This window comes from Odontesthes bonariensis, chromosome 2, assembly GCF_027942865.1.
Source record: "Odontesthes bonariensis isolate fOdoBon6 chromosome 2, fOdoBon6.hap1, whole genome shotgun sequence".
Classification (NCBI taxonomy): Eukaryota; Metazoa; Chordata; class Actinopteri; order Atheriniformes; family Atherinopsidae; genus Odontesthes; species Odontesthes bonariensis.
In genome coordinates this window covers 14,276,376-14,302,860 of record NC_134507.1, presented here as the reverse complement: position 1 = coordinate 14,302,860, position 26,485 = coordinate 14,276,376, and the positions used below count along the sequence as shown (strand labels likewise).

Here is a 26,485-nt window from a genome sequence, read left to right as displayed (position 1 = left end):
AAAGGCAAATTATGCTACACTTTTCCGCATTCATGAGTGTAAATCTGTTTGTTTTCATTCTATCTATACTTTTATAACTCAATTGGGTTATAAGATTCTATGTTGTATCGTAAATGTAGTAATTTGTGAAAATCACTGTGTGACCTTCTCAGAGCAAAATCTGATAAATCAAGTTCCAAACACATTTTGCCTAAATTGACCTCAAGTTAATGTTTTTCTGTACTTTTGCGTTTCATAAAGTACTGCAAAAATATCTCCAAATTTGTGTAGACCGCGGTCTGTTTGATATTATTATTGTTTTAGTTGCTGAAACCTTTTTCAAGCAGTTAAGCTAACAATGCTTTCCTATGTCTCCAGGTTTAACAGTAAAGAACCTGCCTGCTTTCCACCTGCTGCAGGCCTCTTTGCTGCGCTCCCACGATTCTTTGCTCTGCTGCCAGCTTCTTCGAACCCTACAGACAATATGGGAGAAGGACCCAGCCAATTTCTTCCTCTTGGAGTGGACTGTCCAGTCGATGGCCCAGCTGGCTACCTGTGTGTGGCGCAAACCGTCGCCTGTTCAAAAACTCTTCTTTTCAATGCTAAAGATGGTAGAATCCCCAATACTGACAGAAGAAAAATCCCTCTGTGTTCCTTTCCTTTAATGCAACATGCAAACATGGTATGTTTAACATGTTTGCTTTTCTAACAGGTGGTATTCAAAATGAACTACATCCCCCATGAGACCTTGCGATCGCTACTGGGTGTACTAAAGCAGAGCTGGACTGGGGCATTAGCTGGTGGAGTGGCGGGGATAGAGTTTGGAGTGGTGGCTCTCAAGTGTTTTCACAAGTAAGCGGTACTAATTGGTAACAGTATTTCTCAGTATTGCTCTTTCAGACATAACCATCTTCTAATGGAACTAAAGCAGCAGTCTTATTACTTATAACAGATAAGCACTGAGCAAATGAGACAGAATAAGGTTGTCAGTTGTTCAGTTACTTATCAATGGAAGGTGGTTACCGCATGAGAATAAGGTGTTTCTCTCCCCCCATTGTTTTCTTGATTAAGGCTGAATAAAAGCAAGGTCTTTTTTTGCTGCAGGATGACTGTGCACAGTGCTATGTTAGCAGAGGTGTTAAGTGACAGGGGACTGTTGGAGCTGCTGCTTGGGGAACTTCGCAGAAGAGCTAAGATCCTCAGGAAAGCTGGTGTTCCATCTTCCTCTCAAGCAAGTAAGAGTCAAAATTTTTCTTTTCCTCCACTTCTGATGTAAGCCTTATTGCACAACTTCAAAGTTCAGACAAACGGTGATTGTTTGGCACAATATAATTGCAACAAATATGGAATTAAGCAACACACTTGACTTTCATTCATAGTTTTAGCCTTCAAAGTTAGTCATTATGAGATAAGATTCATGTCATTCTACAAGTCTTTATTCTAAATTTAACATACGAAAGTCAATACTAAAGACTTCATCCACAGATTGTAACCGAAACTTAAAACATCTTTTGCACTTTAGATATTCAGCAGCTGCCATGTGTCGAGGACAGTGAAAGACTGCTCACTACCTGCATGCTTCAAGTTGTTTCAGCCCTTACTTTGCGTTCTATCAAGAACACAGGTATTTGATTCCCATCTAAATTATAATCATAAAGTTTATTTGACTAATTTTAATGCTCTGCAATGCTTTTTGCGTGCATGTTCCAGTTTCAGTGCGAGACCTCGGCATGGTTCCTTACATAAAGATCTTCTTGGACCATAATCAATATCGAGGTCCCGCTCTGAGCATTTTGGAGCAGTTAGCTGAGATTAACCCTGATGAATTCATGAGCACTACCATCGGATCCCTATGCTCCTCCACACAGCAGGAACTCCAGTTAAAGCAGGACCTTTTACAGGTAGCTTTGCTGTACATGCACCTCTAGTCAGACAGCAGTGCACACCCAGAAACACCCAGATATGTAGTGATCATATCTTAGCCGTAGTTGTAGTGTTACGACTCTAGATTGAATCCTAACAAATTGTAATGCACTTAAAGCATAATAAGCTTGTGAATTTATTTTCTTAGCGTGTGGGACTCTGATTATATTAGAGACAAATGCAGATTGATTTGCTAAAACTGGTTTAGCTGTTAACTCTGGACCGATTTGATTAGGCCAGCAGGCCTGTGCTGTAGCGCTCTGAAGATTACCACTTCTATCAGATCAGTGAATGGGACAGAGATCCGATTAAAGCCTAACTAAGTTACACACCTACTGTATGTGTCCATTTTTATAGATGGCAGCAAGAAGAGCACTTACTTGCTGATATTGTGTGTGCGGGTGTCCACACTTGTGCTTGCATGCAGGAGCATGTATGTGTGGATGTGTTCCTTGTGCTAACACGGTTATAGCAGGTGGCAATCAGATTGGGTACGACCTGGGTTGGCAAGTGTTGAAAGCCATTGTGATTACTCCAGTTTCAGTTAATCACATTCCCCTCTGCGTTCTGTCTCACACATTACCTACCTGATGGATTAGCTCTCTAAATTCAATAAAGCTAATGCAATTTGCTCACCCCCAAAAACTAGTTACCAGAAATGATTTATGATTTATCTATATGTTTCATCTATTTTTCATGACACAGTTTTAATTGACGAGGAGGATTTTTTAAAAGCCAAGATTTTGAACGAAGCTTAAGTGTCAAAATGAATATTCACTGAAATAAAGGGAACAGAATCTCCATTACAACATGTCTTGTTTGTGTGTTTGAAGTCCACTTGCTTACTGTCCCAATGATCTGTCTCACTAGTCAGTGTTGAGGGTTCTGGAGAGCCCCAACACTTGGGACGCCTTCAGGAGGGCAGGAGGCTTCACCGGACTGCTGACTCTGGTGACAGACATGGAAGGAGCCCTGTCTGACCCTCCAAAGGGAGACGTGTGGAAGACTCTGGGACGGAAACAGCTGCTGGAGCTGCTCCTTCTCACGCTGCACATCCTGGCCCTGGCTGTGCATCTTCACATAGTAAATGCATACCATTTCGAGACTGGTGGTCTGTATGAAAGGCTGGCAGAGGCTCTGCTCCAGTTGGGCTGCTTCCATACTGAAGGACTCGAGAAGGAGAAGTGGGATGGAGAGAGGTGTTCCTGTCCCAACACTACAGAGGATAACCAGTCTCAAGGAAAGAGCTTCCTCCAGTTTGTTGAGTTTGCAGAGTGCTCTTTAACTCCTGGATCGCCTTCCATCACACAACAGCTCAATCTGCCTGTCAGTCTTCGGACGTGTATAAGACTGCTTTCCCACCTCGACCAATTCGCCACAGGGACCTACTATCCCCAGGAGTTCAAATTTGGACAAGCGCCTGATGATGTTTGTGATGGAGATGAAGAGAAACTACGTGGACCAACAGAGTATGAAGGAATGCATTCAGGACCTCCACTAGTCCTCTCAGGATCTGGCCAGCAGTCGATGGAGGACAAACATGGAAGCTCCAGAAGCACTGCACCCAGTAGTCCCACCTTCTCCTCAGTGACTCAGTACAGGTAGAAAATGTAGTTTTAACCACTCGAAGGAAGTGGAAAACTCATCCATATTTAGCCCAGATATGTTTATTTTATTTAAACATATAATTTATTCTGAATCAATATCTAAACTGTTAAACAGGCTGGTGAGGGGCCTTTTTGTTATGTACTGACGGATATTTTTCTTTTTTTTTTTTTTTTTTTTTTTGGTGGTATCTTAGTAGGTTCCCGGGTGATCAGATTATTCTACATCCAGGAGCAATCCGAGTCATTATGACTCTCCTTCCACATGTGTTCACTCCTGAGGACCCACAGGTACCTTGTTGGAATAAAAGAGCTTGTTGTTGATTTAGCAGAATTGCCCTAAGATACCTAATACACATTCATTCTGATTTACACATGTTTTAGTTTTAATACCAATCCAAAGAGTAACTCGAACCTGATAGCTTGTTTCGCAGCCAGCATACTTTCCAGTGGTTTCTTGTGAAGAACTCTAATACACTGCTGCATTTAAGTCTCATTCATGATCTGCTTATCCTTTGAAATGATTGACAAGAGATTTTGGTCAATACCTATATCAGAGAAAAAAAACCCTCACTGAACAGCACCACTTTCTCGTCCCATGTTTTATTAGAGTGACATCATCCAACATAGTGCTGGTCAAAGTGAGCTGGTCTGGTTACTAACTTAAGATATACAGTATCAACAACACAGTAACTAAATGTCTCTCACATCACAGCATTGCTGTTGCTACTTCTTGTTTTGTTCATTTGAAATTAAATTAATAATTTGAAACTGTAAAACTATCATTTACTGTTTAACAATAAACTCATAAAGTGTTTTTTTTTTTTTTTTTTTTTTTTTTTTTTCTTTTAATGCAAACATTTCTTTCTTCTTCTCCAGCTATCCATGGAGGTCCAGTTCTCACTGGCACACCATATCCAGGCCATGGTCAAATCTGAGCGAAACCGCCAGATAATGTGTGAGGGTGGGCTGGTCTCCACCCTCCTGGCACACTGTCGGAGCATGTTGCTTTCCCCAAACCACCCGTTACATTTACCCGTCACACGAATCTTGGAGAAGCTCTCCTCCCAGGCTATCTCATGTTCTGACTTCAGGTCGGAAATATAGGCTCTTTACAATTATTTCATTGTCTGTGCTACAGTATTTTGTATTTAACATGCATTTGATTATTTTTACTTCTCAGAAAGTTCCTGTGTTTAGGGGAACCGCTCATGTGCTTTGCAGACAAAAGGGTCAAGCAAGTGCAGCAAGAACCATCAACCAAACCGTCCAATTCAAATGGTACGTGTTTGCTTTGTTATTATCAATTAATATTTCAGTTCTTTAATTTTCTTTGTCAAACCCAGACCTGAAGCAGGTAACTCATTGGTTTTTATTTTTGTTGTTTAAACCAGATCAGAGCACAGAGGCTGACGCTGAATCTTCAGTGAAGAAACTGAAGCGGACCTTCAGCTTGTTACAGCCTACAACCTCCTTTGGCTCCGCTGTCCCCGTCCACCAGATCATCAGTCTGGTATCCATGACGGCACCACGCACATTTAGACCACACAGAGTCTCTTCCTCACCTGCCTTTGTAGAGTTTGACATGAGTGAGAGTGGATATGGGTGAGTACTCCAGTGTGATTTCTCGTCCTGCGATATCAGACATGTTGCATTACCATCTCTCTTTAATAAAGTTTGCACAAGTATCATACGTACAGCAAAAGTATAGTATTACAAATTTGCTTTAAGAAAGACTCATTTTTTTGACTAAACGCTTGTTCTGTAGTTGTCTTTTCCTGCCCTCTCTGGCCACAGTGAAAGGTGTGACTGCTGACTCAATCTCAATTGGTGGGATTGGAGGAGGTAAACAAGTCGATAAATCCAACTTTTAAATGTTTGCATATTTTTTTTTTTTAATAGAATGTCTAATGTCTCTCTCATGTTTTAGACTGCAGAGGTTTTCCACCTACAGCTGGTCTCTCATTTTCCTGCTGGTTCCAGATCAACCGGTTCAGTTCAGCCTGTGACTCCCACCCAATCCGTCTGCTGTCGGTGGTTCGTCACATGTCCCGAACAGAACAACAGTACATCTGTTTGTCGATCTCCTTCTCAGCCTATGATGGCTGTTTGGTCATCTCAACTGAGGAGGAAGCATTCACATACCTTGGTAAGAGCAATAAAAGAGTGCTCAGTATTCTCTTCAAGATGAAATTGAAAAAGGTTGCTTCTAGTGGAACAGCAGAATAGTTATGACTAATTTATACACCTCAGATTGTCTTTCGCAATGTCTGTTTAACAGATATGATGGAGCCTGACGTTTCCACTCCAACTTCTTTGCCTACGTCACTGCGGTTCTCTTGCTCCAGCATCCTGGTCCCAGGTCAGTGGCACCACCTGGTTGTCGTCATGGCCAAAGACTTGAAGAAGAGCTGTCTGACCTCAGCCTACTTCAACGGCAAGGCAGTGGGGACAGGACGGGTATGATAAGAAAAGAGCAACGAGGAGCTGATAATTGAACAACTCTGTTATCATATTTACTCTATTCTTGTATCACAGCCTCCTCTTTCTCTGTCAGATGAAGTATATTCAGCCATTCCCTGGTCAGTATGTCTCCATGGACCCCACAGCTGTGATTGATGTATATGGACTGATAGGGACACCAGCTCCCTGGAAGGAACACGCTGCTCTTGTGTGGCGAGTGGGTCCCTCTTACCTCTTTGAAGAGGCTTTGAACTCTGAATCAGTGGGTGTGATGTATGTGCAAGGCACTGCATACCTGGGCAACTTCTTGGCTCTGCGCAACATGGGTGAGTCACAGGAACTTGTGCAATTTGTTTACTTCTTGGATGCATTCAGTGATTTTTGTTGTTTATTCTTTTATGAAATGCAAACTGTCCTCATACAGTGGCATGGAGGCACATTATGCTTTTGCAGAACAGTTATGGCTACAGAATACTTTATTATTTTCTTCCTTTAAATATTATGTGAAAAGAACATACAGACATTTTTAGTAATTGCACACATTCCTTGTGTCCAGGCCATGATCCAGACACCGAGTCTTTCACTCGCAGGCTGGTCCCGGAGGAGAGGATTTCATTTGGCATAAACCCAGCCATTTTTACCTTAACCACTGTGGCACAGATCAGAGAGGATTATAATGAGGTGGATTGCAGACTTATTGCAAAAGAGGTAAGTGCAGTGTGAATAGTTGCTCAATGGATGTTTTTGTTGTTTAGATATAAAGTGTCACAAATGTTTCTATAATTACAGATGGGGATAACATCTCGGGATCACTCCACACCTGTTTTACTTGCTCAAAACATCAGCAAACACCTGAGTGGTACAGCTCGCACCATAGGAGCTGCACTGATTGGACATTTTGGTAAATAATGTTTTGAAAAGTGTCAAAGTGTTTATTAATTTCTTCACGTTTTTTTTTAAGCTTTTGGGTTTATCCTCTCTAGGTGTGCGAACATTCACCCCCTGCCCTGCTTCCAATGGTTTTCTGTATGTCGGCGGGGCTGCTGTTGTTCTCAGTCTGGTCGCAATGGCGCCGGATGATAGCTCTTTGTATGCGGCTATTAAAGTTCTTCTCTCTGTGCTGGAGACAAACTCAGCCATGAAGGAAGAAATGAACCGCATCAATGGATACAAGGTTTGTCAAATAGTTTTAACAGAACTTTAATGTGTATGCAGACATCAATATAAATTACCTAACAGTTGTGGTCTGTTTTTATGTATAATTTTCCCCCTTTGTAGCTCCTGGCTTTCCTGCTGAAGATGAAGAGCAGTCTGGTCAGCCATCGAACCTTTCAGCTGGCTCTGTGTCTTTCAAGTTCCTTGGAGATGAGCTGTGGCTCTGGTTGCCTTCAGAACACACCTGCTTTCCAGGCTTTGCTGTGCGACTTGGAGGTAAGCGTCCACATTTTAGCATAAATATTATCAATTTTTCTTTTTTTTTTTTCCCTTTTGGTCTAACCACTATTTATTTGGAAAGTTGACTATAAGTGAAATTAATAATTTTTAGCTCTTGAACTATTCCATTTGTCAGGTTTGGCAGAATACATCGGACCATCTGGATCTCTCAGTTCTAAACTACTTCGCTGAAGTCCTGAAATCCTCAAGGTGATTTAAACAATTATTAGCATATGACCGGACCTGATTATTATTCCGTCTTTGATCATATTCCCCTGGTCACAGACGGAATATGTATTGGCTCTCATCAAATGTATTGCTAACTCACACAGCCAACAAGTTATGTAACACAATAAAAGGCTCTCATTCTGGATTGACGGGAGACTTTATCGGCTGTTCTGTCAACACATGCAGCAGCCTGTCATTAATATCATGGAACTGTAGAGCAGAAATAGTCATGGGAATGTTCAACAGAATCAGTCAGAGTGAATGTTGTTGTGTGAATGAATGTTTCCATAGATTGCACAATTAGATTTTCTGTCTGTTGGAACAAATTGGGATTGATGTCGGTGCTGTTTCTGTTTCACTCATCATGTCCTCTGCAGTGACAACAGGAATGCACTGGTCATGCACAGTGTGGGCCTGCTTCCAAAGCTGCTGTTTGTGCTGTCTGATCCTGCCGTGACCATTCAGAAGGTTAAGATTATTTCTTGCATCATTACATCCCTCCTAAAGGCTCATCTGAACCCGCTGGACATAAGCAGGTAAACTCCAGAGTTCTCTTGTTGTCATACAGGTTTCACACATTTATGAAAGATTCAGATTTTAAAACTAAATTTTTTTTCAATATTTGTCTTTATTTCTTTTCAATGCTATCAGGCTTGGGCTCTTCCTGCACTACACACTCCCTGCTTCCAGTGTCATGACAGAAAGCAGTGAGATATTGGAGGGTGATCTTTCACAAGACACGCCAGGTTGGTGTCAAACTTGCAGGCCCATCTCATATATTTTGTGTCTCATATTTGACAAAAGTTGTTCCTGATACTGACCCGGGTTCGTCTTCTCTGTGCTGTAGCTCAGAGTTCTGGTCCAGCCAACCTCATCTGGATTCGCAACCAGATGCTATGTGTGCTTTGTGAGATTCTCAACACAGACAGCCTTTTAATCAAAGAGTAAGGGTCATTTTCTTTACTGAGAGAAAAAAATGTACTTTCTTCGCATTTCATGTGTCATGGCAGAAACATTTTAATTGAATTAATTTGCAATGATCCCCTTTCTCTCCCTCTCTTCCAACTAGTCAGCAGAAGGCAGCGTTTGAATCTCTTGGCAGTGATTGGTTCCTGCACTTCCTTGAGGCCCACCTCCATCCTTCCACCTTAAAACTGGGTCTTGTCTTACTCACACTGTTTCTGTCGAGTCCCAGCCAGCAGAGCTGCTTCAGAGAGGGCGTGCTCCCAGGAACGCTCATAGAGAGCACGGAGGAACCCTTTGCTACCATGGGTGCATAAAGTTTAATTATTCATCCAATTGGAGATCATTTTTGTCATTTGGCTTTGTCATTTCACTGGAATCATATTGTGATGTGCAGTAATTTCAATATTTTGGCAGACAATTACTTCTAAACTTAATGAAACGATGTTTTGTTGTGCTGAAAAATTGTGGCAATAACACTAAACCGCAGTTTGAAAGTTGCTCTGAGTTGCAAAACATAACAATACAGCCATAAATAAATAGGTAAATAAATGCATTTAAAATAAAAAACTTTCAACAACACAACAAAATAGAATTTTGATATTTCACTAAAACAAGACATTTGAAAAATAATAAAACATAATACACACCGACATTGAAAAAAAAACGCAACCATGATCACATATGGTGTTTTTTCTTTAAATGAAGCTTCGTTACTTGAAGGAATATTTGACTGTAACCATAGGTTAAATAATGTGATGCTGTTTTGACACTTTGACATATCCTAACGCTAAAAATAACTTCTTTCATTGATTTTTTTTTTTTTTTTTTTTTTTTTTTTTTTTTGCCTTGTTACCAGACAACCTTCGTGCCCATCCTTGGTCTCATGAGTGCCTGAGCGCCATGTGTCCAGGCTTTGAGGTTTTACGTGAGCTGCTCATCAGACACTCTCACCTGCCTCAGGTGTATGAAGCTCTAGCTGCTCTGCTGCTGGAGAAGAACACCAGTCACATTGCAGAGGAGAAGGTGGGTCACTTCTTATTATAGTGAATCCTCCCCTCGACCAGCTTTTTTTTTAAATAATATTTTCGTTATTCATCACATATAGGTGCATTTGGATGATGCCCTACAATTGCTGATTGATAGCCAAGCAGACGCTCCTGCTCAGCAGCTGTGTGCTGAAGCTGCTGTCATACTGCTGGAATTAGTCAAAGTCGTCATCTCTAAGGTTGGAACTTAATGAATTTAGATTTTCTCAGCAGATTTCACCAAATAATGATCACAAGTAATCTGTTTTTTTTTTTGTTTTTTTTTTCTTAAAGGCTGTTTTTCCAACAAAGCACATGTCGGCGACTGATGCATCATGGGAATTGCAGCTTCCAGCAAGTGTGATGCAGTTTCTTTGTCTCCTTCACAACCTCCGGCCAAGAGACCCACTGTGGACATCGCCCACCTTCCTGCACTCACTCGCTGATGTTGTGTACCCCCTGAGGGTTTCAGAGGTTTTTTGTCTTATGATGTTACAAAATTCCCCCAAAACTTCCTCTCTGTGTGGTCTTATTGGCTGTTTCGCTCATTTCCCCCAGGGTGTCAGCAAGCCTTCCAGCCTTGATAATGAGGACACATGCAGCAGTCGCCCAACCAGGAAGCCGGTTCTCGACTTCATGCGGATTCTGCTGATGGACAGTCTTCTTAATGTGTGTGCCGGCACCAACACACATCCTCTGCTTCTGCTGCTGGAGGTGAATTCACACTCAAGCATAAGCAGTTACCACATTAAGTTAGTTCACATATCATAATGGCACATCAACAGACACTAAAGACATAGGCAAAACTGGTTAAACGCATTATCAATGAAAAAGCCTATTCAGCCTACAATAATACTGCAAAACTCATATTTCTCCAGAAGGTGCCACTCTATGCCCAGTTAATAAACAAAGCAGAGCAAACGTACTGGTGATGAAATGATTTTGCTCTAAAAGGGAGAGAGCATGAAGAGCTGTTTTCCTCCCGACAAAATGAACCTTCATATACGCACCCCATCTTTGAATATGCAACAATATTGGACAAGGATCCCACTCTGTTATTAAAAATTAAAGAGCTGTCAGAGGTCAAAATGTTCACCCATTTGTTTTCTTAGTTCCAACATTTTTCAACTGTTGATGTGCTTAAATGTTGCAGTTTTGCCCCGATGGCACATCACTGGAACAGAGGCAAAGTTTCCAGTCTGAGTTGGTGGAGCTGACCATGAACCTCATCCACATCCTCAGCCATGAGGAAGACAGCGCCACTCATCTCAGCTCACAAGGTAGAATTGCAGTACAAAGCAAACTTTCCATATTAGTTATGCTAGACAAATATCTGGGCTAAATTCACTACTGAATTCATTGCTTTTGCTTTGTTCCTCAGATTGTAAGAATCAGAAGCCTGAAGGACAGATGAGCACACTCATGGAGAATGTGGTGCTTTTCAGTAAGACTGTGTTGCAGAAGCTTAACGATGGAGCATTCATTGCAGACTCGCAGACTTTGCTCAACTTCCTTGCAGATCAGATTATGGTGGTGAGACAAACATAAAAGCAAACTAAAAAAGTACATGCAGGCTTATTAAAAAATGTTTTTTTTTTTTATTTTTTTTTTTTTTAGACTTTTTATAAAAAATTCAGAAGATGCTTATCTGCCAACAGTGTGAAAGGGACTAATACTTAATTTGAGTTTTATACTCATTGATAACAAATACTCTTTGTAATTCTAGGCTCTTGAGAAAGGTCAGACTCAGAAGGAGAAGACTGTGTCTGCCCTCTACTCATGCACCAATAAAGTCCTGCTTTATTTCTTGTCTCAACCGCGACAATCCCAAGAAGATAAGGAAGCAGTCGTCAGGACACTGCAGGCATTCATGGAACGCTGGGATGTTCTCATGGCAACTTATAATGCAAATGTGAACTTTCTTACATGCCTTTTGCATTGTCTGTTACTGATTCGCTCTGGCAGGTAATGGTAACATAAAACTCAAAAATGTATGCACCAAAATGACCTGAAGTTCATTGTTTAATTTAACAAATACACTTTTTGCAGCTACCCTGAAGGTTTTGGATGTGTGGCACAAACAAAACACATCAGGGAAACTTCATCCAGACGGCCTGCATACCTCAGCAATGGGAAAGACATTATGACAGGTATGAGGTCCAGTATGAGAGAGCCTTTTTATATTCATCACTCTACCCTGGCCAGCTTTACCGTGTAGACACTTCTGAATGTGTGTATGTGTTTTCCAGATGACAGACAACTAGTGTCCTTAGCAGAGGCCTGCTGGTCAAAAGTCATGTCAGAGAGGCAACACATGCTTGAAGAGAGCTATAAGATGGAGATCTCAGCGAACCACACAGCAGAGACGAAGCCTGTCAGCATGACCAACATCAGTCCTCTATGGGAGGAGATGGCACACAAAGCCTGGTTGCTACAGACAGGTAAGGTCTAACTATACTGATAAATGCAGAGGGAGAACATGTTGGCTGTCAGCAACAGGGGTGCTGACATTTTGCATGTCTTCAGAGTCTCAGAAGAGAAAGGTGGCCAGCAGCTCTCAGACGAAGTTTGATCTGATCAGCAGTGCTCTTCGCTCCGTTTTGGGCAAAGATCAAGAGTCAGTAAAATCAGAGGTATATACACACTCAGCATTTAATTTCTTTTCACAAAGCACAGACAGTTGAACATACTTAGAAGTGTTGCGTCCCTAGAGGAATGTGGCGTTGTTGCCTTCTCCCAGGTGGCTCTGCGTCCCAGAGGACCGTGCCAGACACTCATCCCAAAGTCACAACTGTGCTTGTGCTGTGGGCCGTCCAGCCCTGCGGGGGTGTCTGATTATTTCTTTAAATAGATTTGGATTATCACAGCTGATTGCCCGTGAGTGGGCTTTGTAATTGATATCTGTTAGGCCTATCCACGGGAACACTCGCCACAACACACTGTTTGCTGCTGAAGGTTAAAGACACATTTATTGTTGTTTTTCCCCCCGAAACACGTGGCCCACATCATTAGTTCCCCCACAACGCTTAAGACGTTGAGCCATCTGGAGCAGGGAGCAGGGACATATTACTCAGGCACACAGGCATGAAATTACCGCGTCTGCGTGTCTGTCTCACACCCACAAAAGTGTATGTGCATTCTTGTTTGTGCATGTCGGTTGCCCACAGAAATCATGTTGGCAATTACAGTGGTACCAATCTGATGAAAACATTATTCATTTGATGTTATTCTTTATCATATCAGTATTTGACAGGCTATCAGAGAGGGTGATGAATTGTTTTTCTGTCTGAGATGCAGGGCAGAGAAGGGAGGGATGGTCTCTATCTTCCTCTCTGCAGTGTGTTGCTGTGAAAAGGTTGCAGCACGTAGGGAGTGCTTAAGAAGAAAGATATTCAAGTAATCATCAGCTATGGTCAGCTAGTCTGATTTTTATCATCCATTCTCATAAAGAGTAGACTAAGTCATTAATTGATTTCTGGATCATCACCTTATGACCTTTATTTGACAAGTTATGAGCTTTTAGGGTCCCTTTTCAGTAACTGAATCCATAATAACGCAAAGCATATTATCTTGGCCTCGTATAGCTATTTTTATTCCAAACCAAATAAAAAAAGTACTATTGTAGGTATTGAATGGGAATATGGAGAATGATAGGCAGGCTGTGTCCTCAGTCAAGCTTCAGTGCAATCCTTCCAGAGATTTATTTCATCAGCGAATGCAGTTTCCATAATCATATCTGTGTCCTCATATTAGAAAGATAATTAACAGCACTAATGATCACGTTAAGTTCATTACACATTCACTGCCAGCTCACAATGAAGTTGACATTATGTTGCCTTATCATCAAAGGTGGCGTATTGTTGGGAAGTCATTAAAATGGAAATGAGTGTGATGTTCTCATGTTAATTGCAGAGGGAAGAGATGAGTTATGTGTTTAATGCAACATTTAAAAAGCCAATGAGGTTCCTATCTGCTAAATAGGGTAATTAATGCTATATATTACTTATGTTTGTCCAAATGAAGGAATGAAATTAGAGATGATGACGCCGACTTGCTGTTTATGTGTCACATCACGGCGCTAGTTCGCAAACTTCATTATTGCACTCTTTTCTGTCTGTAATGTTCCTATAATCTCCCTTTAAAATTATGCCTTCATTCCTTTTTCTGCTCAACTTCTCATTTGGATAGGCGAGCAGTCATTTAGAGAAACAGTTTTCATTCTCCAGAGGGCTTGTCAAAGTTTGTTGTCAACTTTTACGCATGGGTTTTCTCTGTAAATTACCTCAAATGTTTGCATCTCTTATAACGCAGAAGTATTGAGTTCTTTTTTTTTTTGTTGTTTGTTTGTTTGTTTTTATGTGCTTGGAATCAATTATTTCATCCATGGGGTTATATTGCAGAACACAGAATTGGCATCTGTAAATAAAACTCGATATAAACAGTTTCTGCATGTTCACTCAGTCAATTAAATGGCTTTCCTGGGTCAGCTGTGAAGATGGACACATGTTGTTTCAGTAGTCTCTCAGCGAGCACTGCTGTGATGATGGATTTAATGAAGCAGTTAACTGTCAGAAAATGATCCAAGTGTGTCTGCTGAACATGAGCATCCTGCGGTGTCGACACACCTCTGTTTTGGGTTTTTTATTTGTTTTCTCTCTTAATCAACTAAATAGACACTGACTCACACAATAAAAGTGCACACACGAACTTACCTTGCCCTTTGACGGTAGTGTTGCTCAGTGATATTAATGTTTATGTTAATTAGATCACACCAACAAATGATTACATTTGCAGACAGGGTTATTGTAGGACCGTAGCCACTAGCTTATTTTGCCCAGTGAATGCAATTTAGAACAGATGTAATTGTATGAATGCATTGTAATTGCATGAGGAAACAACAATGCCATTATGCATATACAGTTTTTGTGAGCATGATGTGTGTGTGTGTGTGTGTGTTCGCCATATGAGCAAGGGGAAGAGTGATTGCGCTGTCCCTCTTTTCATTTGCAGCCTTTTTCACTCTTGTTTCTTTATAGGAGTTTCTGTCCTACATGGACTCGCATCGGCAGAGAGGCCACAGCATGTTTGAGAAAATGAGGGCCAACCACTTACAGGTTTGACTATAGAAGTTATTTTCATTAAAAGGGAAAACTGTGATTTTGTTATGTCCTTCTCTGTCTCATCTGTTTCCATCTACCCTGGTTTGTGTCTTGTTTCTCAGGTACGAGCCACTGAGTGGGAGTGCGTGAGCTCCCAGTGGCTGTGTGTGGAGGCCGAGCTGCTTAGGGAGAGAGCTGTGTTCGGACCTGGCCCAGGGGTGCTGTTGAGCCAAGATTGGGTGCAAGACTCTGCCGAAGGACCCAATCGGACCAGATTACGCATTCGTAGAAAAACTCTGAGACGATCAAAACCGGTATAGCGTTTTAGATTGAAGTAGGATCTGTGCAGCAGGTCTTTTGCAGTGTTCAATTACTATATCTGCTGTAAACTGTATAAATTAGATCAACAAAACCATCTTGATACCACTCATTAGTTTTGGGAATCCTGTTTTAAAATCTTGGGTTTTAAACTGTACCCCACTAAGAAGTGACATATCAACCACAATGCAGTCCTGCCCTGACTCCTACCCTGTTTTGATCTGCAATTTACTCTTAATGGGACCAAAATTGACAAAATCCAGAATATGCCATATTTAAAAAGACTTGAAACTGTATGGAGGTTAAAGATCAAGTGAGAAAGTCCTTCAATTCTCAGACTTCTATATAATTGGATTTCATTTTGCGGAGTCACCTCCTGCTTAGAATGCATGTTTTAATTAACTTGAGCATCTCCTTTATTTTTGAGCTATGGAGGCTACATTCAGTACTAGTATGCTGTCAAACCTTTATGTGTCACATGTTTTTACAACAGGTGCTAGGAATGCTGTGTCTGAGGTCTGAAGAGAGCAAAATTGGAACTGAAGGTGAAGCAGGTAAAAACAAAATCTTGCCTGTTGAACTTCTTATTACATGAAAATAAGAATTGTTGTGCTTTCAGTACTTTAGGATCAACTATTTGGATTTGGAACCATTATGTTGGTTGCAATTTGAAATTTCACCATTAGATGTCACTAAATCCTTCACATGGTTTCTTTTAAATGACAGTTTGAGTCTTTCAAGTTTGTTGGAAAAATGTCTTTCCTATGTAACAGAGCCAAGGATCTTGTGTGAGGTGGGTGTGGAGGTCAAAGAGAATGAAGCGGAGGGAGGACAGTGTTGTGACCGCTTGACGTTCTTCCCGGCTCTGAATGAGCCGCAGTCTGTCACTGAGGGTTCTGTCGATCCTTTCACCCCTGCACCCTGCACCCACAGACAAGACTGCCTAGACATGCGTATCATCCTACAGGAGCTGCACCCTGAAGAGAAGGTACTGTGACCTAGGGCGTTAATTGCTGAGATTAAAGGAACCGTCCTGAATTCAACCACAACTCCCGCCCATCCTGTTATTATTCACATTCTTGACTATCTGATGCAGACTAAGGGATTCCAATAGCCCAGCGCTGCTATCAGAGTTTCATCTTTCCTCATTAGTGTAATATTTTAATGTTGAGGCCCAGCACAGCTCCCCTCATTCTTATAGTGAGCTAAAAACCAGTGCACATGTTGACAGGGACTCTCATCGCTCCGGCAACCAGCCGCGGCTTTTAATGTTTCTGACTGAAGAATTAATAAAAGCAGTAGGAGGTGATGCAAGCTGTCTTACATCTGCTTAGTAAGTGTGTGATGTGTGCAAGTGTGTCCTGTTGTCTTGCAGTGGTTCAGTGCATGACTCCTGCTGAGCATCCTGTCAAATGAACACCGTCATTAGCTCTGAAAAATGCAGACACACACACAGACTAACACTCACACAAAGACAGACCCACTCATAATTAGCTTGCCAGCGCCAATAGTGTGATTATGACAATAATGTGTGTGGGGAGAAATCAATGGTCTGACATTAGGCTCTCAGTCAATAAAAGTCCTCCTTTTCTCTCCTCCATCCCATCATCAGCTAAATCACCCGCAGACTGATAATGCATATCTGTCTGGACCACAATAAGGAGATAAGAAAATAAGTTTATTGTTATGTATTTAATTTTTGATAACAATAAATTCAACTAGTTTAATCCAGTCATTGTTAGTTGTGGTTTTGTACTCACTGACAGAGACTAACATGATCCAGCTCAGTAGCTGATGTAGCTGAGACTCACTCACCTTGACTCCTCTTAAACACCTTCCTACAATAAGAGAAATAATTCATCACAGCCTGCCTGTGTGTGCGTGTGCTTCAAGACAAGAGGTTGTGATCACTTATCAGGTTTCCCATTGTGTGTGTGGCAGTGATTAATTCTCCTAATAATGGCCAGACAGGACCTCGTCTATGTCCACCAAGTGTGTGACTGTGCGTCTGGGGGTAGGGAGTCTGATTTGATTAGTATAAATTGTGAGGGGCCTGTGGGTATATTGGAACCCCATATGGTTTTTGGCTCTCTGTCCCAAAGGGCCTACAGGGGGGCCAGCACAGGGAAATGGTCAGGTGCACACACTCGTTGTGAAATGAGGGGAGACAATAGAATTATCTACGCATTATCACAATGCAGTTAGCATTAGCTACAGCCAGCGCTGAAGGCAGCATGTGTATTCACTCTGGCGCTGGAGGAAACGCTGTCGTTCTGCTGGAAAGGGGCCGGTCCTTCTCCTCCCCATCAATCAGCTCTGATAATGAAGTGTTTGGCGATGTCTTTTTAATAATGATTAAAATATGTGATTAAAATGATCAATCAAATAAAGCCTGAAGTGCCTGTCTATCTGCCATGTCATGTCCTGAGAGAGAGAAATGTGCTGATGTGTATTGCGCCTCTCACATGAGACTTACGTGTCTCTCTTCCTCTGTAGGTAAAGGCAAAGATGTGCGTAGTGATGGTGAGTGGCCTCAGAGTCACAGAGGGTTTGCTGCTGTTTGGGAAAGATGGCCTGCTCTTGTGTGAGGGATTCACTCTCGCTCCAACTGGAGATGTTTGTTGTAGGAGACACCATCCCAGCAGGTAAAGCTGTGCTGGCTGCACAGTTGTCACTGTGTAGCATATAATGTTCATCACTGCTCATGTGGGTCAATCCGATAATCATCATCTTCTGTGTCCCTCTCTGCCAGTATGAGAGATTCCTTTATTTCCACCATGCTGAGTAAAGAGCTGCCATCAGCCAGTTGCAGACGCTGCCTCTATGAAGATATCAAGGAGGCTCGCTTCATGCGGTTCCTCTTAGAGGTCAGAACATCTAAATGATCCCATTGATGCCTTCGGAAAAGAAATTGTAAAATTGAGAAAGTAGATTCAGTAATCTACTGTGGATGTTTTCTTGACATTTAATAGTTCACATTTTTTTACAAGTACAGTAAGTAGTGGTCTCCGATAAATGAATATGGAATTCTGCAATACAAATACAGGCTGTTTTCTCAAAATATGCTTTTTTACATTTTTTTTAAATTAATTTTTTTTGTTTTATATCTTTTTTTTTTTTAAATGTATACTCTTAATTCAGAATTTCCATTCTTATTGTTACCTGTATTCTGAGGGTTTATAAACTGTCTTACATCTTATATTAAGTTAATCCCTTTTCATGGTGAGATGAAAAGAGGACCACCTAAAAATATACGACTCCAATATGTTGGCAAAAGGCACAGGCATTTTGAAAGTAGCCAGTGATTTAGTCTTAGCTGGAATCGGCTCATGTTTGATTATATTGATTTGATGTACATTTTTTTTTCTTCAGTTAAATGTAGCATTTAAGAAAACCTGTCAATCAAAAAATATTTCCTGAAAGTGATAGACCATGTCATATTTTCTGGAAGCATCCTCCCTTTTTGGCTTATTCTGAATGTGGATTAGAGAATCAATCAATGCATATGTTAGTTCCTAGTTTTAAATGGGTGTGATGTACAAAGATATGGTGATAATATTACCGTATTTGAGTGATATAAAGCCACTGTGTCTTTCTGTTGCCACAGGACAATGCTATTGAGATCTTTATGAAAAACGGACACTCCGCTTTCCTGGTGTTCCTGAATAAGGACCATGTCTCTGCATACAAAAGGTGACTCACTCGGATGTACACAGTATTAAAAAGTTTTTATTTCCAGCTTTGTGACTCTGACCTTAATCGTTTCCTCTCCCCTCAGGTTAAGCACAATTGTACCAACATTAAAAGGCAGAGCTGTTGCTGAGGTCCTTGCCAATGCAAAGTAAGCTGCTTGTTGTTACAGTCATTCAAAAGCCACATTTTGAGAATTCATTCATCTTAATTTATACTAAATACACAGAGATATTGTTTTGTCAAATATTATTGTGCTCATGCACATTAAATTGTTTCAAGATTACATTCTTCCCAATAGTTTAGAGCAATTTTGAAATGATAACATCGGCAGATGCTTTGACGTTTGATGGTCTGCTTGTATTCCACCTTCTTTTATTCTCCACACATCCTGGTTGATTATGGCTACTGAATTTGGTCTCATCAGTCCAGAATAAGTCCTTTTTAACTTCTCCTCAAGCGTATCACCACCACCTCCTCTTGTAAGCCTTCCCCTTTGCGCTTTACATTTCTGAAGGCATGTCTTACACAGGTTGCTCCCATGGACCAGGTACACATCTTCTTTCAGCCCCGACTCTTTCTTCGTCATCCCCTCACCATCTCCCTGAGCATATGTGAAAGGATTTCGCCTCACATTCACCTTAGCGGTGTTGCGTAAAACTTTTACAAACTCTGGTTGCTTGAGGAAAAGGTTATCGAACAGGCCTAACTCCTGGAGACTGTCTAAGTGCTTAAAGGTGGGAGGTAAGGCATCTAGCTGGTTCAACCCTAGATTGAGACTCGTCAGGTTGATGAGGTAACCCAGTGAGGAGGGTAAACCAGCAGAGGTTAGACAGTTATTGGCGAGGTTGAGGTGGGTCAGTCCAACCAAATTGCCCATGGACTCGGGTAAAGACTCCAGCTTGTTACTGTGCAGATCCAGCCATCTGAGTGACGAGAGGTTACCGATGTTGTCAGGAAGTTTTTCTATCAGGTTACAACTGAGGTCCAACTCGTCCACGCTGGTCAGTTTTAACAGACACTTGGGAAAGATGGTAATACCCATGTTGCTAAGGGTGAGTCTGCGTCTTCCGTCCGGGGTTGTCTTTATTGCCTTTTTGGCAGTCTTGAGGGTCACCTTTGTCCCTTTGGCTCCCTTTCTTTTGGGCATCGTACTGCAATGCAGAAGGAATTACTGAGCAGTTCACATGAAATCCTCACCTATGCCTCCCTTTTGTGGCAGTTGCCCCAAGAGGCTGATTTACAATAATTCATCTAATCTACACACCCACACAGTACCGCAGGAAATAAATGTGTTGTGTGTTTGTTTATGTGTAAGTATGTGTGTGGAAGGCTGATGTGATTTATTCAGATACAAGGGCCTATGTATGGCCTGGGGCAGTGGGGAAAGCATGCACTCTGAGGAATGAGAACTTGAGCAGCGCGCGTGTGTCACAGTGTTGTGTCTCCATTAGTGCGTGCTCACCCTGTGTTGCCCATGGGGGTATTTAAGAGCATGACTCTCTAATTAAGGCTAATACTGGGGAACAATAGGAGAGAGGCGACACTTGGTAATACAGCAAAAACAAATGACTGCTGAAGCCCCCTCACCATTCAACTGATTGAGTTGTTTGGCTCTTTCAGGCAAGAAAGGTGTTTGTATGCGTGCATGTAGAACATCAACACGTGTGTTGACAGACATGGATGCACTGTATCATCTGTGTGCGTGTGTGCGCACAAAGAGTCAAATCAAGACTTTGATAAATGATAGTTGGGGAGTGTAATGAGGGCTTCGCTCTTCTCCCCTCCCTGTCTAAAAGAGCAAGGTGTGTGTCTGTTTGTGTCTGTGTTACACCCCAAGGCCCTCTCTCGCCTCATTCATCATCCTCAGGATGAGAGAGGTTATCCACTGGTGCTTGTTCCCATTATAACCTCCTATAGGAAACTATTGCATGAAATTATTGCCTGCAATTAGATAACACACACTGAGCCAAATAAAATGATTGATTTAGTGTAGTTTTACAAAATTTGGTCAAGACTTTATTGATGTTAGAAAATGGATACATGTATTCTTTTGACTTATTCGTTATACGCATCCTTATTGAGTCTTTCAGCTGGTTCCCTAACCTAAAACCTTTTTTCTCCACAGTTTTAACACGGATGAAAAGTTGTACTCACCATATTTTGTCTTTGTTTTTCCTAGACTGATGTTGAACAGATTGATTGATAGATTCTCTTCAGTTTTTAGCTTGGAGCTCCTGTGAACTGGTACAAAATAAAAACAAAAATCCATTACTTCATAAATATCAAACACTCTAAGACTACATTTGAAATCTGGACGGCATCAAGACATTGTACTCACAATACCTGGTAATCCTCTCAGAGGAGGAGAGCAGGAATGTACTGTTTCTAAAGTCGAGGTTCGTCTTGTTTAACAGTGTTACTTAGCAACTGGGGTGTTTGGCGCCAGGCTTTATTGCCACGTTACTAGTGCACAGAGGGAGAGAAGATTTCAGAGGCAGCTGATCACTTTTCCAATTTAAATACATTTGGACTGGTGCTCTGCAAGTAATGAAATGTTCTGCAGAGTTGTCATTTTTCTGAGATGTGAGATGTTCTCACAAGTCAGACACATGTTCTGGTGGACCTCATCAAAACTTTTTCATAGTGTTGCCTAACCAAACTGGGAAAAAAAAAAGAAAAGAAAAAAGAAAATGCAGTGCTATGTTAGATAATAAACCCTTGTTTGTCTTGGCTATGAAGGTGGAAATCTTTTGATAGAATGGTGTTTTTCCTGTTTGATGAGTTATCTTAAACCTTTGTGAACAAACTTGGCCTTAAACATCTCTGGATTAGGAACATATTTCTCTCTCTTTCAAACGTCTCTGCTTGCTCCTATAGACTGCTCACACGAGTTTGGTCATAAACATGTTTTCAAACAACCTACAGATGGCACCATGTGCTACAATCCCCCACATCCTTACCCTGTATTTACATTACATATTGTCGCTCACCTCAGTCCCATAACTGCTCCTACAGCTGTGTACACACATTTTCTGTTTCCTGAGTCCCGTACTCACCTCCACTCTGTTGCTTCCCAACTCTTAGCTGTGTTACATTTCAAGTCTGGTTGCCGGGCAACATAGCAAGCAAAGAAACTTTGTGTTGGTAGACACTGCTCGGCCTCTGTTGCTAATGCAAAGTATTTGTTTTTATTGTGCTTTAGAAAGACTCCTGTGGTCGAAAAGACAGCCCTTGTTAAATGGCAGGTAATGCAATAAACACTGCCCTTCACACATTTCTGTCAGAGTTGTTTGTGCTCACAGATTCAGCACTCCCTCCTTCACCATCAGCACTGATTCTAACAGTTGGTCTTTTATACAGTATTTCTCACTGTGTTTATGATTATATTACTGTTTGTGTCTGCTTGTCCTTTCTCTCCTCTAGAAAGGGGAGATGAGTAACTTTGAGTACTTGATGCACCTGAACACCATTGCTGGAAGGACATACAATGACTTGATGCAGTACCCAGTTTACCCTTGGGTTCTGGCGGACTATCAGTCAGAGGTAGAATCTCACGACATCTTTTGTCTTGAACATTCACATTGCACAGAGTGAGTGTTACAGGTTTGCTTCTCTATCCTGTACAGATGCTTGATCTGTCAAATCCTGCAACTTTCCGTGATCTGTCCAAGCCAATGGGAGCTCAGACAGAGAAAAGGAAACAGATGTTCATCCAGAGATATGAAGAGGTTGAGAACAATGAGGGCGAAGGTATTTTGGCTCAATTTTTATTCTTTTCATCAGTGCAATTTACTGTACTTTTTCAATAACTCCACTCTTTTTTTAATTTATTTATTTTTTTTTAATCCTAAAATTGTTTTGTCATTGTAACAGACTTGTCAGCTCGTTGCCACTACTGTACCCACTACTCCTCAGCCATCATTGTGGCCTCTTTCCTTGTCAGGATGGAGCCCTTTTCACACACTTTCCAAACACTGCAGGTGAGGCCATAGACAGCAGGAAATGTGGATAAACAGAATTAGCATTTTCCTTAAATCTGCAAGCTGATATTTGAAAGAGTTTATGCCAGACTGAATTGTTCCTGACCTATTTCTGTAATTAAGCGCTTAAAAGGATAAAGGAGATGATGGATGAAACTCTGTCTGACCTCACCTGATGTCCTAGTGATCCCCTATTAAGCAAAAGACTAAGAAGACATGTTCTATCAAACAGACATGCTGCTGCCAATTACGCTGCATAACTTGACATTTTAATTTAATGAAACATGTTATATTTGGGCATAAATTGTGCTCACAACCAAAGCTTAGAGTAAATAGAAAAAAAAGGTCTCAGAGCTACAGCATCTTGGAGAAGTTTCACTGCCATTACTGTGTCCTTGTGCATTCTAAACTGAACATTTGAAGTCTTCACATACAGATCACATACTCATTGATAAAGATGTAATACGTATCATTCTGCATGTTTTGTCTGGGATTATCATAAAAAAAAAGTTCCTTTGTGGTTTGTTTTTACTAACCCACGGGCCCTTCTGCAAACATGTGGCTCCCAAATCTCACTGACATTCGTTGCTTTGTCATTTTTTTATTTTTTTATTTCAGACACAATCTTGCTAATAAATTGAATCTAATATGAGCTATTTTCAACACTCCACATCCTGTTTTTGGTATGAAAGCAAATTATTGCAAGATTTTAATATATATGCAAATAATTATAGAAAGCATCTAAAAGAAGTCAATAGAAATAGCCACAGATGTTACCAATTTGCAATACAGCATCCAGTTGATTATAATGAAAAGGCATGCATATTTGATAGTTAGAATAAAGTAATAAAGATGTTCATCTGGTGAATCGGGACGTCTTTTTGTCTTCTGAAGCATATAAGTGGTGTGTAGTAATATCCATAACTGAATTTTCATCTCTAACCTGGTTTACTACTCTATATGATATTTTTGTTCATTGAGGTAATTGTTTTACTCTAAATTACATTCCCTCTCATGAGATTCTTATCAGAATTATGATATTTCACATAAAGAAGAAAAGCCGCTTTCTGATAGCAGCAAATATTCCATGCTTGCACGATGTACTGAACGATGTAAAACCCGATTCACTGCGCTGACGCAGGCTACTTTATTAACATGCCTGTTGCACAGTTTGCTTCAGCTGTGTGCTCAAGGTCTGACAGTGTTGTTTCTGGTCTACCCGCAGGGGGGGTTTGACATCCCAGAGCGGATGTTCTTCTGCATTAAGAAAGAGTGGGAGTCGGCCTCTAGAGACAACATGGGCGACGTCAGAGAGCTGATCCCAGAGTTCTTCTACCTGCCAGACTTCCTGCTCAACTCCAACCACATTCAGCTGGGTCAGGACTAAATCTCCTCTGCATGTCTAAATCAAAAACCAAAAATATACATTTTCTCTTGACTTTTACCGAATATAAGCTGTTTTGTTAGTGCTCAAAGGGGAGGAAAGCATTAATCTATATTTTCATTCTTGTCAACAAACCCCATGAAAAGATTAGACTCCACTCTGAGTCAGACATACGGTACCTATCCTGTCTGTTTCAATCTCATGTGGGAGAACATTGTGATCTGTTGGTGTGTTGGTTGGACATCAGTGGAGGTGCCTGGCATAGAGGTGTAAAGAGTCATAATTTGACAACAAATATGTACAATATCACATACCATTCCACAAAGCCTTGGAGTTGGTACTTGACAGACAAGTAACAGATCAGAAACAGATCGTAGTCAAGTCCTCTTCTCATATATGTAGGCTCTGTGGGACTTTTGGAAATACTCAAAGTGAAAGAAAATTACATCAAGAAATACAAATCACACAGAATAAAGTGCCATTATGCTGATCTCACACTGAGATTTTCCTTTCTTCTTTCTGTCCTACACCTCCCCCCCACCAGTTGAATACAGGTATCAATACATTCCACTGCATGCAGGATCTTTACTACCCTGCATACTGTCTCATCTGATCCGGTCTCGGAAGACTTGTAGTTACTTAAGTCTAAAGCATGAAAAAATTCAAAGAGATGGCAAAGAGAAAAGCAGAAGTTTAGTTTAATCTCAGACCGCTTGAATTATGATCTGCTGGAAGGTTATCACGGTATTGTTGCCAAATGACCACCCAACATAAGTAGATACCGTCGCGTTAGATATAACCCCTTGAGTTACCTCTTTAAAAAAAGTGTTTACATTTAACATTCTAAATGCCTTAACTACGATGGTATGTTGGCACAGGTTCCATAACGTACACATCCTGTTCATTGTGCATACGTGAAACTAGAAATGGGGGATGTCCAGTACAGAATCCCTACTCTCCTTAAAACTTTTTGTTTTTGTATTGTTCTGTTTTCAGAAACGTATTCCCCTGAATTATTTTGGCAATATAAGAGAATGCCTCCAAACAATAAGAAGCGGTATGACCAAACATATCCTTGTGGGCTATTAACCATGAAAAACATATTTAAGTTGTTTATCCTTAAAGACATCCTTAATTGATTTTCCCCTCCCCATCAGATATTTGCGAAGCCACTTGCACATCCTTCCTTCTCTCTTCTCTTCCTTTAGTGTATTCTGTTTCTTGCATGTTTCTGTCTGTATAATTTTTTTAAAAATGTGATGTTGTTCAGGTTCTGAGATATGGAGATTTGTATCTCTTGTGCATGTCCTTGTAGAGCACACAAATGAGAATTGGGGGGGGGGGGTCACTCATCAAACACTTGCTGTGATGTTTAAGTCAATATTCTGTGCATAGTTGCTTAGTTTTGAATCTGAATCAATAATAGTGTTGGTCATAAACATTAATTTCCCTTGGTTGACTCCGTAGGGTATCTTTTAGTCTGTACTCAAGTTTACACAGTGTGATGTGATGTGATGTATCCATATCTCTTTAGGTTGTATGGAGGATGGTACTGCTTTGGGAGATGTTGAGCTGCCTCCATGGGCGAAAGGTGACCCCCAGGAGTTTATTAGAATCCATCGAGAGGTCAGTGACACCTAAGCTCACTGGGCCTGTCTGCTCCAATAGGCCAGCCTGTCCTGTTTTACTGACGATTCCCACAAGACCTAATAATGTTTGTCAATAGTATCTGATGTATGTTAACAGAAGAGCTACTGTTTTAGTACCTCTAGACAAATAGCCACTGTACACATGGTACTGTAAGAGTGTTGGGTGCAGTCAGTTTGCCCTTATTCTATCTGCAAAGTATAATAGACACATGCTATTCATAGCAGTTGCTGTCTTGTTCTGAGATTCTCTAAAGGCTGTCTTGTCTTACAGAGATTTGTTAAATTGGGGTTCTTTAAGTACTGTTTTCAAGTTTAATGCCCAATTGTTTTCTTTATCAAGAAAATGCACAAAAAAACATGTATCTGAGGTTTAGATGACAAACACTGAAGGACAACAAAGAGATTTAAGCAGACATAAGACTTTCCCTTTCCATAATGCCATCATTTCTGCCGGCTGTTAATGGGTTAAACGTTCCCTCTGTGTCTTTTGTCAGGCTCTTTTTCCTCTTAACCCTGTGTGGGGTTATTTTGTAGCTCTCTTGGTATGGTTTATCTAGTATGACCCTCCCTTTTTCCATTCCTGGGGTATCTATGATGGTTATCACTCTGTAATCTACTGAACTACTCATATTCCCAACCATTCTCATAAAATTAGTAACTATAGAAGATTGTTTTTTTTTTCTTCCACGGACAAATTAACCGAGGACAATATATCCTTGTTATGTTTTTTTTCAGCTTTC

At 40.9% G+C, this 26,485-nt stretch overlaps 2 protein-coding genes across 2 annotated transcripts in view; one reads left to right on the top strand and one right to left on the bottom strand.

Annotated features, from left to right (window-relative positions):
- Window positions 1-26,485, top strand: part of wdfy4 (WDFY family member 4) — a 41,879-nt gene that overhangs the window by 9,169 nt on the left and 6,225 nt on the right. Inside the window, exons 9-55 of the mRNA XM_075478215.1 lie at window positions 358-590; window positions 692-831; window positions 1,084-1,214; window positions 1,502-1,603; window positions 1,690-1,880; window positions 2,773-3,503; window positions 3,704-3,797; window positions 4,386-4,600; window positions 4,690-4,787; window positions 4,901-5,111; window positions 5,275-5,351; window positions 5,437-5,655; window positions 5,788-5,966; window positions 6,064-6,295; window positions 6,526-6,677; window positions 6,759-6,870; window positions 6,953-7,143; window positions 7,248-7,400; window positions 7,540-7,613; window positions 8,009-8,167; window positions 8,283-8,377; window positions 8,479-8,575; window positions 8,701-8,903; window positions 9,454-9,620; window positions 9,703-9,822; window positions 9,917-10,096; window positions 10,181-10,336; window positions 10,776-10,902; window positions 11,004-11,155; window positions 11,349-11,587; window positions 11,672-11,772; window positions 11,872-12,063; window positions 12,149-12,255; window positions 14,659-14,736; window positions 14,844-15,035; window positions 15,533-15,593; window positions 15,813-16,027; window positions 17,536-17,684; window positions 17,792-17,906; window positions 18,647-18,732; window positions 18,818-18,880; window positions 21,935-21,977; window positions 22,156-22,275; window positions 22,359-22,482; window positions 22,606-22,712; window positions 23,938-24,088; window positions 25,631-25,722. Of these exons, the coding sequence (XP_075334330.1) occupies window positions 358-590; window positions 692-831; window positions 1,084-1,214; window positions 1,502-1,603; window positions 1,690-1,880; window positions 2,773-3,503; window positions 3,704-3,797; window positions 4,386-4,600; window positions 4,690-4,787; window positions 4,901-5,111; window positions 5,275-5,351; window positions 5,437-5,655; window positions 5,788-5,966; window positions 6,064-6,295; window positions 6,526-6,677; window positions 6,759-6,870; window positions 6,953-7,143; window positions 7,248-7,400; window positions 7,540-7,613; window positions 8,009-8,167; window positions 8,283-8,377; window positions 8,479-8,575; window positions 8,701-8,903; window positions 9,454-9,620; window positions 9,703-9,822; window positions 9,917-10,096; window positions 10,181-10,336; window positions 10,776-10,902; window positions 11,004-11,155; window positions 11,349-11,587; window positions 11,672-11,772; window positions 11,872-12,063; window positions 12,149-12,255; window positions 14,659-14,736; window positions 14,844-15,035; window positions 15,533-15,593; window positions 15,813-16,027; window positions 17,536-17,684; window positions 17,792-17,906; window positions 18,647-18,732; window positions 18,818-18,880; window positions 21,935-21,977; window positions 22,156-22,275; window positions 22,359-22,482; window positions 22,606-22,712; window positions 23,938-24,088; window positions 25,631-25,722 (7,226 nt within the window). The remainder of the gene's footprint in view (window positions 1-357; window positions 591-691; window positions 832-1,083; window positions 1,215-1,501; window positions 1,604-1,689; window positions 1,881-2,772; window positions 3,504-3,703; window positions 3,798-4,385; window positions 4,601-4,689; window positions 4,788-4,900; window positions 5,112-5,274; window positions 5,352-5,436; window positions 5,656-5,787; window positions 5,967-6,063; window positions 6,296-6,525; window positions 6,678-6,758; window positions 6,871-6,952; window positions 7,144-7,247; window positions 7,401-7,539; window positions 7,614-8,008; window positions 8,168-8,282; window positions 8,378-8,478; window positions 8,576-8,700; window positions 8,904-9,453; window positions 9,621-9,702; window positions 9,823-9,916; window positions 10,097-10,180; window positions 10,337-10,775; window positions 10,903-11,003; window positions 11,156-11,348; window positions 11,588-11,671; window positions 11,773-11,871; window positions 12,064-12,148; window positions 12,256-14,658; window positions 14,737-14,843; window positions 15,036-15,532; window positions 15,594-15,812; window positions 16,028-17,535; window positions 17,685-17,791; window positions 17,907-18,646; window positions 18,733-18,817; window positions 18,881-21,934; window positions 21,978-22,155; window positions 22,276-22,358; window positions 22,483-22,605; window positions 22,713-23,937; window positions 24,089-25,630; window positions 25,723-26,485) is intronic.
- On the bottom strand, window positions 18,818-19,879 carry lrrc18a (leucine rich repeat containing 18a). Its single transcript, XM_075478216.1, has one exon. The coding sequence runs from the start codon at window positions 19,877-19,879 to the stop codon at window positions 19,013-19,015; it is 867 nt and encodes a 288-aa protein (XP_075334331.1). The 3' UTR covers window positions 18,818-19,012.

Bases quoted from the DNA above. Each gene is read 5' to 3' on its own strand.
- lrrc18a (XM_075478216.1), bottom strand. From the start codon at position 19,879: ATGCCCAAAAGAAAGGGAGCCAAAGGGACAAAGGTGACCCTCAAGACT.